Source organism: Saimiri boliviensis, chromosome 4 (genome assembly GCF_048565385.1).
Source record: "Saimiri boliviensis isolate mSaiBol1 chromosome 4, mSaiBol1.pri, whole genome shotgun sequence".
NCBI lineage: Eukaryota > Metazoa > Chordata > Mammalia > Primates > Cebidae > Saimiri > Saimiri boliviensis.
This window is the reverse complement of record NC_133452.1, coordinates 87,308,384-87,320,661: the sequence shown is the minus strand read 5'-3', so window position 1 is coordinate 87,320,661 and position 12,278 is coordinate 87,308,384. Positions and strand designations below refer to the sequence as shown.

Here is a 12,278-nt window from a genome sequence, read left to right as displayed (position 1 = left end):
TTTTGTTTTAATTTTTTTTTATTGCATTTTAGGGTTTGGGGTACATGTGAAGAACATGCAAGCTTGTTGCATAGGTACATATGTGGCAGTGTGATTTGCTGCCTTCCTCCCTATCACCTATATCTGGCATTTCTCCCCATGCTATCTCTCCGGAGTTTCACTCTTGTTGCCTAGGCTGGAGTGCAATGGTGCAATCTCAGCCCACCGCAACCTCTGCTTCCCGGGTTCAAGGAATCCTCCTGCCTCAGCCTCCCAAGTGGCTGGGATTACAGGCATGTATCACCACGCTCAGCTGATTTTGTAGTTTTAGTACAGATGGGGTTTCTCCATGCTGGTCAGTCTGGTCTTGAACTCCCCACCTCAGGTGATTCACCCGCCTCCACCTCTCAAACTGCTGGGATTACAGGCTACCGTGATTTTTTTTTTTTTTTTTTTTTTTTTTTTTTTGAGACTGAATCTCACTCTGTTGCCCAGGCTGGAGTGTAGTGGTATGATCTGAGCTCACTTCAACCTCCGCCTTCCAGGTTCAAGTGATTCTTCTGCCTCAGCCTTCCGAGTAGCTGGGACTACAGGTGTGTACCACCTCGCCAGGCTAATTTTTATATTTTTAGTAGAGATGGTGTTTCACCATATTGACCAGGCTGGTCTCAAACTCCTGACCTTGTGATCCACCTACCTCGGCCTCCTGAAGTGCTGGGATTACAGGCGTAAGCCACGGTGCCCCACCTTGTGATGGTTTTAAAAGGCTGCTTTGGCTGGATGAGGTGGTTCACATCTATAATCTCAGTACTTTGGAAGGGTGAGGAGGATTACTTGAGCCTTGGAGTTCGAGACCATCCTGGCCAACATAGTGAGACCCTGTCCCTACAAAAATTATAAAAATAAGCTGGGCAGTTTGGGCACAGTGGCTTACACCTGTAATCTCAGCACTTGGGAGGCCAAGGTGGGTGGATCACTGGAGGCCAGGAGTTCAAGACCAGCCTGACCAACATAGCAAAACACCATTAGTATTAAAAATACAAAAAAATAGGCCAGGTGCGGTGGCTCACGCCTGTAATCCAAGCACTTCTGAGGCCAAGGCGGGCAGATCACCTGAGGTTGGGAATTCAAGACCAGTCTGACCAACATGGTGAAACCCCGTCTTGAAAATATATATAAATAAATAAATACAAAAAATTTAGCCCAGTGTGGTGGTGCACACCTGTGGTCCCAACTACTTGGGAGTCTGAGGCAGAAAAATCTCATGAACCCAGGAGGCAGAGTTTGCGGTGAGCTGAAATTGCACCACTGCACTCCAGCCTGGGCAACAGAGTGAGACTCTATCAAAAAACAAAAAGAAAGGAAGGGAGGGAAGGGAAGGGAGGGAAGGCAGGGAGGAAGGAAAGCAGGGCATGGTGGCTTGCACCTACAGTCCCAGCGTGTCGGAGGCCAGGAATTTCTGGCCAGGATTTTTTTTGTTTGTTTGTTTGCTTTTTGTTTTTGTTTTTTTTGAGACGGAGTTTCGCTCTTGTTACCCAGGCTGGAGTGCAATGGCACGATCTCGGCTCACCGCAACCTCCGCCTCCTGGGTTCAGGCAATTCTCCTGCCTCAGCCTCCTGAGTAGCTGGGATTACAGGCACGTGCCACCATGCCCAGCTAATGTTTTGTATTTTTCGTAGAGACGGGGTTTCACCATGTTCACCAGGATGATCTCGATCTCTCGACCTCGTGATCCACCCGCCTCGGCCTCCCAAAGTGCTGGGATTACAGGCTTGAGCCACCGCGCCTGGCCCTTTTTTTTTTTTTTTTTTTTTTCGAGACAGTCTCACTCTTTTGCCCGGGCCAAAGTGAAGTGGCGTGATCTCGGCTCACTGCAGGCTCTGCCCCCCGGGTTCAAGTGATTCTCCTGCTTCAGCCTCCTGAGTAGCTGGGATTACAGGTGCCTGCCATAATGCCTGGCTAATTTTTGTATTTTCAGTAGAGACCGGGTTTCGCCATGTTGGCTAGGCTGGTCTCCAACTCCTGACCTCAGGTGATCCACCCGCCACAGCTTCCCAAAGTGCTAAGATTACAGGAGTGAGCCACTGCAGCTGGCTAGGACTTCTCTTGAACCCAGGAATGTTTTGGTTTTTTTTTTTTTTTTGAGATACAGTCTTGCTCTGTCACCCAGATTGGAATGCAGTGGTGCAAACTCGGCTCACTGAAAGCTCCGCCTGCCGGGTTCGAGTGATTCTCGTGCCTCAGCCTCCTGTGTAGCTGGGAGAATAGGTGTGTGCCACTACGCCTGGCTAATTTGAGAGAGAGATGGGGTTTCACCATGTTGGCCAGGCTGATCTCAAACTCCTGACCTAAGGTGATCCACCTGCCTTGGCTTCCAAAAGTGTTGGGACTACAGGAGCTCAGGAACTTGAGGCTGCAGTGAGCTATGATTGTGCCACTGCATTCTAGCTTGGGCAACAGTGAGACCCTATCTCAAAAAAAAAAAAAAAATTAAAGAGCTGCTTCAACTGAACTGAGTTGCTGGCTTGTACACCTCTGTGAAGTGAGTGAGGTGACTGATGATCTTAGCTTCTGGGTGTTGTCTGGGTGTGAGGACCAGGAAGTGCTGAGGCCCAGTTTCATGGAGTTACCACGCTGGCAGAGCCAGGGCTGGACTCTGCCCCAGGCAGCCACAGTGCAGGGAGTGGCTGTGGCCAGCTGCGCAGGCGCCCCCAAGAGGGAGGTGCCGCAGGCCGGCCTACCAGGCGCACGCTCAGTTGCTCCTTTGCGTGTTCTTTGCTTCACTGAACACAGGTTGGTCCGCCCCTCTCAATGTGGGCTGCCACACTCAGAGGGACACACACTCCACTGCCCTGAGTATGTCTGAGGCACATGGCAACCCCTGCCAGCAGCACCCTGGGCTCCTAGGTCTGTCATTTTCCCGGTGCCAAGGGTGGAGCAGTGTAAAGTTGGGAGACAGCAGGCCCTCGGCTGACTGCAGCAGTCAGAGCTCCATGTCCGAGGCCAGCAGTGACCTCCATTGCAGCCCCGTCTGCCTGGTCTGGGGCTACTGGAAAAGAACTTTGAGAACTTTCCCTCCCAGCTCCCCCGTCTCTATCCTGCTGCCCCTTTGGTGTTTCTGGAGTCAGAGGACGGCCTGGAGGCAATACAGCGGTCTGTCCCAACACCGTGTCATCGAGGGGTGACCCTGAGTGTCCAGATCACTGCCCACATGATGTAGGTGAGCTGATTCAGAAGGGACACTTTATGGGCCTGGACTCACAGAACACCATGGTCAAAGTGATTCTTGGAGAGTATTCATAGAAGGGGCAGAAAAACGGAGACCAGAGTGAGAAGTGACTTTTCTCCAAGTCAATTGATAGTGGAGCTGGAGCCAGAACAGTTTTATGACACTTTGTCCCATATTTTTTTTTTTTTTTTTTGAGATGGAGTTTCACTCTTGTCACCCACGCTGGAGTACTGTGGTATGATCTCAGCTCACTGCAACCTCCGCCTCTTGGGTTCAAGCGATTCTCCTGCCTCAGCCCCCGAGTAGCTGGGATTAGAGGTGCCCGCCACCACGCTCAGCTAATTTTTTGTATTTTTAGTAGAGACAGCGTTTCACCATGTTGGCCAGGCTGGTCTCGGACTCCTGACCTCAGTTGATCTGCCCGCCTCGGCCTCCCAAACTGCTGGGATTACAGGCGTCAGCCACCACACCCATCCCTTGTCCCATATTCTTTCTGCCACTCATTCACTCACCCAGGAATTCATTCATTCAACAAACATTTGTTGAACTGCCCAGTTGATGTCAGGCACATAAAAATAATCAGCCATCACCGGGCCCTCAAGTAGGCTGGGCTGGGGAGCCGAGGCTACCAGCAATAGATGCAGAGTTGTGCTGGAGGGAAAGTATGAGAGCAAATATCGTACTGGCAAAGGAATCAGGCTGTCAGGTCCCAATATCGGCCCTGGCACTTACTAGCTGCATGACCTTGGGCACGTACGTAGCCTCTCTGTGCTTCAGTCTTCTCATCTATAAAATAAAAACAGTAACTTGTCTCTTAGGGCTACTGTGAAGACTAACAGTAAGACTGGGATATTATATGTGAAGTACTCAGAACAGTGCCTTGCACCTAGTAGGTGCCTAATAAATGTCAGCTGTAATAATGCACATAGGGCCTGAGGATCACACGGGGAAGAGAATTGACTCTGGCTGGAGTTGCCAAGAACGACTTCACAGAGGAAGGGCATTTAATCTGGGGCTTAAAGGATACCTAGGAGTTTGCCAGGAAAAGAAGAGAATCCTAGGCAGAGTAAGAGCAAAAACAAGGTTGTGGAAGCCTGAGAAGATGTGGAAATGAATTGCAATTGGGTGCAGTGATTTTTGGGGTTGGAAGAGGCAGATGTAGCTGGATCCTCTAGAGGGTGCCTGTAGTCCTAGCTACTTAGGAGGCTGAGGCAGGAGAATCACCTGAACCTGGGAGCTGGAGGTTGCGGTGAGCTGAGATCATGCCACTGCACTCCAGCCTGAGCAACATAGTGAGACTGTCTCAAAAAAAAAAAAAAATGCTGAAAGAGTACCTGGTATAGAATAAATGCTGGCCTAGTGGCAGCTGTGGTTCCTACTGTTAAGACTGGGAGTTTAGCCAGGTGACATGGCTCATGTCTGTAATCTCAGCACTTTGGGAGGCCAAAGTGGGTAGATCACTTAAGGTCAGGTGTTCAAGACCAGCCTGACCAACATGGTGAAACACCGCCTCTACTAAAAATACAAAATTAGCCAGGCATGGTGATGCATGCCTGTAATCCCAGCTACTTGGGAGGCTGAGGCAGGAGAATCACTTGAACCAGGGAGGTGGAGGTTGTAGTGAGCGGAGATTGTGACATTGCACTCCAGCCTGGGCAATGAGAAAAACTCCGTCTCAAAAAAAAAAAAAAAAAGAAATTTAGTGCCAGGCTCAGTGGCTCATGCTCCCAGCAGTTTGGGAGGCCGAGGAGGGTAGATAACGAGGTCAGGAGTTCCAGACCAGTCTGGTCAAGACGGTGAAACCCGCTCTCTACTAAAAATGCAAAAAAATAGCCAGGCATGGTGGTGGGCAGCTGTAATCTCAGCTCCTTGACAGGCTGAGACAGAGAATTGCTTGAACCTGGCAGGCGTAGGTTGCAGTAAGCTGAGATCGCACCACTGCACTCCAGGCTGGGCAACAGAGCGAAACTCCGTCTCAAAAAAATAAAAAAAGGATTGAGAGTTTAGGGGATGGGAGAAAGAGGTGATGTCTAGAGGATGGTCACATTCTAAGTTGCCCCCAACACTTTTTGTTTTGATGTTCTTGTCTTTTGTTTTGTTTAACGTTATTTATTTATATTTTTTAATTTATATTTTATTTTATTTATTTATTTTTTAAAGACAGGGTTTCACCATGTTGGTGAGGCTGGTCTTGAACTCCTGACCTCAGGTGATCCGCCCGCCTTGGCCTCCAAAGTACTTGGATTACAAGCGTGAGCCACCACGCCCGGCCTTGTTTAACTTTTTAAGTATAAGATATACACAAGATGGCCTGGCGCAGTGGTTCACTCCTGTAATCCCAGCACTCTGGGAGGCTGAAGTGGGCAGATCACAAAGTCAGGAGTTCGAGACCAGCCTGGCCAATATGGTGAAACCCCGTCTCTATTAAAAAAAAAAAAAAGAAAGAAAGAAAAAATATACACATAAGATGAAGTTACCATCTTAACCATTTTAAAGTTTACAATTCAGTGGCATTAAGTACATAACTTTTTCTTTTCTTTTCTTTTTTGTGAGACAGAGTCTCACTCTGTCACCTAGGCTGGAGTGCAGTGGCACAATCTTGGCTCATTGCAACTTCCATCTCCCAAGTTCAAGCAACTCTCCCTTCCTTAGCCTCGGAGTAGCTGGGATTACAGGCATCCACCACCATGTTCGGCTAATTTTTGTATTTTTAGTAGAGACAGGATTTCACCACGTTGGCCAGGCTGGTCTTGAACTCCTGACCTCAAATGATCTGCCTATCTCGGCCTTCCAAAGTGCTGGGAATACAAGTGTGAGCCACTACACCCTGCCTCAAGCCTCCTTCTTAAGGAGGCTTTTCCTCTGTTCTCTGAGGTGAACAGAGGCAGGTGAGGAAATTCAGCACCCATGGAGATGAACGCTGTCCACAGCTGTGCATTTGCACACTGAAATATGTCACCATCCACACCAGTGCACTTGATGCCAGCTGCCTGGGCGGGAAGCAATTTACCTTCTGAGTCTGTTTTTCTGGGACTAAGATTAAAATGAATTTGCATTTTCCTTCCCTGAATAAACATCAGTGCAAGGGACAACTAAGTAACCCACAGGAGCCCATGTGGGCCCAAGTGGGAAAGAAAAGGGCCAGACAGGGGCTTGGAGATCCAGAGAGAATATGTTCAGTTCAATACTGGAAGCTTCTGGAGGGAGGAGGCTGGCCTTTGGGACTTGGTCCCAGGGTCAGACCATGGTGAGTCACAGCACTGCAAGCACTGTGAGATGGTGGGGGTGTTGTGGGACCCCCTTGTGTCGGGAGAGGGACCTAAGAAGCCAGGGCTTGCACTGAGCTGTTATTACAGGCTGCTCCAGAGATGGGCTTTCGCCCTGTGTTTTTGGGAGTTAATACATTTTCCAAGTGCTCTAAGATTAAAGAGCAGGCCGGGCGCGGTGGCTCACGCCTGTAATCATAGCACTTTGGGAGGCCAAGGCAGGTGGGTTGCCTGAGTTCAGGAGTTTGACACCAGCCTGGGCAACATGGTGAAGCCCCGTCTCTACAAAATACAAAAACTTTAGCCAGGCGTGGTGGCATGTGCCTGTAGTCCCAGCTACTCAGGAGGCCGAGGCAAGAGAATTGCTAGAACCCAGGAGGTGGAGGTTGCAGTGAGCTGAGATTGTGCCACTGTACTCCAGCCTGGGTAACAGAGCAAGACTCTGTCTCTGGAGGAAAAAAAAAAGATCAAAGGGTGAGTAATATTACCTTAGGTCCATTAAGTCCATCCATCTTCCTCCCACACACATCATTAAGCACTCAGGGTAACCCAGAAGGTGCTACTGGACTTCCAGGGAGCTTAGCCTTGATTGTTCACAATCTTTTCACTTTTCCGTAAGAGAGGATTACAAGATATAATCCAGCTAGCATTGGTTTCCTGGGTTAGGGATATTATCTCATTTGATCCTCATAATAGATCTGCAAAGTAGGAACTATTGGCTCAGTTTCCTTTTTTTTTTTTTTTCTTTTCTTTTGAGACAGCGTCTTGCTTTATCGCCCAGGCTAGAGTGCAGTGGTATGATCTCAGCTCACTGCAACCTCTGCCTCCCTGGTTCAAGCAATTCTCCCTGCCTCGGCCTTCCGAGTAGCTGGGATTACAGGCGCCTGCCACCACACCTGGCTGATTTTTGTATTTTTAGTAGAGCCAGGATTTCGCCATGTTGGCCAGACTGGTCTTGAACTCCTGACCTCAGCTGATCTGCCCGCCTTGGTCTCCCAAAGTGGTGGGATTACAGCCATGAGCCACCATGCCCGGCTGCCTAAGTTTTCTAAATGAAGAAAATGGGTCTCAGTGATCTGTAGAAAAGGTGAGGTGGAAAGCCTAGGTTTGCACCCTGGCTCTGTGAAGGGATTTGAGGTAACACTGGTTGCACTCTTAGCATAGGGCTGTCACACAGGAGAAGCATGGACAATGACTCAACATCACTGTCCTCATCCCGCATCTCCACTGCTCATGTAGGGCCACACCGCTGGCAAGCCTGAGAGTGCATGCCGAGACTTTTTTTTTTTTTTTTGGAGATGGAGTTTCGCTCTTGTTACCCAGGCTGGAGTGCAATGGCACGATCTTGGCTCACCGCAACCTCCGCCTCCTGGGTTCAGGCAATTCTCCTGCCTCAGCCTCCTGAGTAGCTGGGATTACAGGCATGTGCCACCATGCCCAGCTAATTTTTTGTATTTTTAGTAGAGACGGGGTTTCACCATGTTGACCGGGATGGTCTCGATCTCTTGACCTCGTGATCCACCCGCCTCGGCCTCCCAAAGTGCTGGGATTACAGGCTTGAGCCACCGCGCCCGGCCGCCGAGACTTTTAATGCTAAATCCCTAGGCTTTCCACTTTTCAATTATGTTGAAGTTAATCAGCTGGCTTTTGAAGGCCTGACCTCCATCTCATCAAAATCAGAGTGTGTGTACTTGATGGAGGTTATGAGACCATCAGTGGGTTGCATGTGTGTGTGACACATCTCAGGAAGTCGTAGGAGACACCCCTCTGATGGGCTGGGTCCTTGTACCAGCCCCTGGTTCCCAGTCACTGGCTTTGAGAAATGTTGAGAACACGTATGTGGTTGGCCCTGCAAATCAAGTAAAGGCAGGAAAAAAGAGATGAGTTGATGACTCAAGGCCATTCCAGCTTCAGAATTCTTCAAGAACAAGATGAGTGGTTTGCTGATCCCAAGTGATCAGAGTAATTCCGGGATGGCACTTAGTAACCCAGGGTCTCATAGATATTTCTGTAACATCGATTTGAGTGCCCTTCCTGTATATTAAGTTCAGAGGATTAGTATGATCAGTCCATCACTGAGTAACAACTGGGCTTACTATGCATCCAGTTTTGGGCGATACCATAAGACATGGTCCGTGGGCTCCAAGGAGCTCCCAGTTCTCACTGTAGGAACTAGAGGGCAGTCTGGAGGGCAAACAAGAGTCCCCCCTCTTTTGGGAGCTTGGCTGTGGGTTGCTCTGGGCAGCAGTGGGTCACCGTGAGCTGGTGTGGACAGGGGATGGCTCCCAAGTGCTCTTCATGCATTGCATCATTTAGTCCTCACAATTAGCCCTACAATGGGTAATTTTTTTTTTTTTTTTGAGGCAGAGTTTCGCTCTTGTTACCCAGGCTGAGTGCAATGGCGCGATCTCAGCTCACCGCAACCTCCACTTCCTGGGTTCAAGCAATTCTCCTGCCTCAGCCTCCTGAGTAGCTGGGACTACAGGTGTGCACCACCATGCTCAGCGAATTTTTTTTTTGTATTTTTAGTAGAGACGGGATTTCACCATGTTGACCAGGATGGTCTCCATCTCTTGACCTCGTGATCCACCCACCTCGGCCTCCCAAAGTGTTGGGATTGTAGGTGTGAGACACTGTTCCCGGCCTGGGTAATTCTATTTTTATCACCATTTCACAGATGGGGAAACTGAGACAAAGGGAGATTAGGTAACTTGCACAGTCATACACCTAACAGGTACCAGAGCTGAGATTCAAATCCAGGCAGGTTAGAAAGCCAGAGCCAGTGCTCTTAACCCCTACCCCTGTTTCATCATTCTAGAGAGGCTAATCCTCGAAGGATGAGGGATTTTAGGGAGGCAAAATACTAAGGAGTGGGAGTTCCACAGATCTGAGTTTGGTAGTACTGGCTGTGTGACTTTAGACAGCTTACCAAAGGTCTCTGAGCTGCAATTTCCTCATCTGGTAAATGATGATATCCTTTTCTATACAGAGTGGTGTGACTGAGATAATGTGTTTAGTTAGAGAACAGTGCAAGGAGTACAATGATGATGATGATGATTGTTATAAATGGAGAGTCGGAAAGACAGGTACAGCTGACCAACGCCTAGCATCACGAATGAACATGGACTATACGTGGCGGTTGAAAAGGTGGCAGGGAAGGAGTTGGTGGAGCTACCATGTGGGATGGGTGTAATAGGTGAGTGGGAAATAACAGCTGGCTGGAAAGCATGAGGCCAGGTCGTTGAGGACCTTGAAAACTACCCTAAAATGCTCTACAGCTCTTCAAAGCGGCAGGTGTGTGGACTTTGTTGACATATGGAAATGTGTGTTTGGGAAAAAAAAAATAGAATGCAGAATAGTATGGACAAACTGACAGCTGTGTAAACATATTATAGTCTGTTAAAGCTTAGTGATCAGAAGGGCGTCTGCAGAGCTATAAATATTCAAGTTGAGGCTGGGCACAGTGGCTCATACCTGTAATCCCTGCACTTTGGGAAGCCGAAGTGGGCGGATCACTTGAGCCCGGGAGTTCAAGACCAGCCTGGGAGATGTGATGAAACCATTCTCTAAAACATATACAAAAAATTAGCCAGGAATGGTGAGATGCATCTATAGTCCCAGCGACAGATGGGTAGATTGCTTGAGCCAGGGAGCTCCAGGCTGCAGTGAGCCATGATTACACCACTGCCCTCCAGCTTGGATGACAGAGTAAAACCTTGTCTCAAAAAAGAAAAAAAAAAAATAAGTTCATCGCTTTTTATTTTTCTATAAATGCCTAATGAAAACTAAGAATACACAGGAGGCCAGGCTGAGGAGTTTGGTTTTTCACCTGTGGACCTCCATAGGGATTCACTGCAGATTCCATTTGTTTTGCTTTGTCGTTCTCATTGAGATGGAATTCATATACAGTCAATCCTCCCTATGTGTGGATTCTGTATCTGCAAATTTGCTTAGTGGCTAAGATTTGTTTGTAACCCCAGAATCAATGTTTGTGTCGCTTTTGTGGTCATTTGCTGACATGCACAGAGTACTGAACATTTTGAGTTGCTCAATGCACACATTCCCAGCTGGACAAGAGAATCCTTTGCCTTCTTATTTTAGCTATCATACATAAACAGGTGTCTTTTTCTGTTTAGCGTCATGTGTTCTAGTGCTATCGGCCATGAGTTCAACGTTAACCAACCAACAAAATACATTAAAGTGTGTTTAAGCAGAAACAGCTAAAACGAGATTATGGTTATATACTGATCAGTTGACAAAAATCTTGTGACCAGGGGCTCATAAGTACCTAACCCTGTATTTCTCCTAGGAGCAATGGGTCAGTATTTACTAATACCATGTTCATTGCAACTTTATGGAACATAACTAAGACAAATAATGAGGACTGACCGATCACAAGATTCACTTTTTAAAATCACCCTTTTATATTTTGGCATATGCACGAAGTTGTGCAACCATGACTGTCACTGCAGATTTTCAAGCAGTAAAATGGCCTCACAGGGCATCAGTTTGAGAATTACTTGTCTTTCTCTGTCCCCTGATTTCTTTCTGGTCTCTTTCAGAATGCCCAGGAAAACCATGGGCTGGCTGTGCCCACCCCCTCAGTTCCAGAAGACTTTGCAGACAAAGAAGTGACAGGTAAGTGAACCCTGGGATAAGGGCTTGTCCATCTTTCTTTTCTCCTAGGGCCCTGAGTTCAAAAGCCAAGCATCTGCCCCTCCTCACAGCTGGTGACAAAGCCAGAGTCCCCCAGGCCCAGCCACTCTCGCCATCCTCAGGCCTCTTAATTACTGGCTGCAGTGGGCACAGGCAGTGGAGCTGGGAGTTGAGGACAGCCAGGGTCAGCAAAGGCCCCCTTCTGGTGGGGAAAGGGTGGCAAGGGGACAAGGCCAGAGTAGGAACAACTGCAGCACCAAGTGGGAGAAAGGCCTGGCTTTGAATCCCTGCTCCCCACATATTTGCTTTGCTCCCTTGGGCAAGATGCTTCACCTCTCCTACCTCTGTATCTTCCAATGAACAATGAGAACAACAGTTCAGTTTGGAGGAGTAAATGAAGTGGTGGATGGGATGTAAGTCATGTCTGTCACACCTCTCAGAGGTGCTCAGAACTTGCCAATGACTTCCATGTCACTTGGAGAAAAGGTTCTTACAAGGACTGCTGGAGTCTGATCGGAGTCTGGCCACTTTGCCTGCTTTCTTCCCCCTCCCACACTGCCCCTGCTAAAGCGTCTCCTGTTGCTCCGGAAAAACCCTAGGCACATTTCTGCCTTGGGGTCTTTGCACTGCAGACCTCTTAGTTTACCTCTTCGAGGCATCTGTGTGGCATCTCCCTCCTTCCTCTTTTTTTTTTTTTTTTTTTTTTTTTTTTTTTTTTGACTGAGTCTCACTCTGTCATCCAGGGTGGAGGTCAGTGGCGCCGCCTCCGCTCAGTGCAAACTCTACTTCCCAGGTTCAGGCAATTGTCTGCCTCAGCTTCCAGAGTAGCTGGAATTACAGGCACCCGCCACCACGCCTGGCCAATTTTTTTGTATTTGTAGTAGAGACGGGGTTTCACCATTTTGGCCAGGCTGGTCTTGAACTCCTGACTTCATGATCCACTTGCCTTGGACTCCCAAAGTGCTGGGATTACAGGCACGAGCCACCGCACCTGGCCCTGCCTTCTTTGCTCAAATGTCACCTTCTCTGCGAGGCTTTCTCGGACTGCCCTATTTAAATTACACCTGCTGCACCCCTCCCCTGCTGGCATTTTTTTCCCATTGCAACTAATCCCCTAATGTGGTAATAATGTACTCACACATCATGT

General features: G+C 48.4%; 1 protein-coding gene across 1 annotated transcript in view; it reads left to right on the top strand.

Moving 5' to 3' along the window:
• Positions 1 to 12,278, top strand: part of C4H6orf132 (chromosome 4 C6orf132 homolog) — a 45,125-nt gene that overhangs the window by 24,952 nt on the left and 7,895 nt on the right. Inside the window, exon 3 of the mRNA XM_003922998.4 lies at positions 11,038 to 11,113. Within this exon, the coding sequence (XP_003923047.4) occupies positions 11,038 to 11,113 (76 nt within the window). The remainder of the gene's footprint in view (positions 1 to 11,037; positions 11,114 to 12,278) is intronic.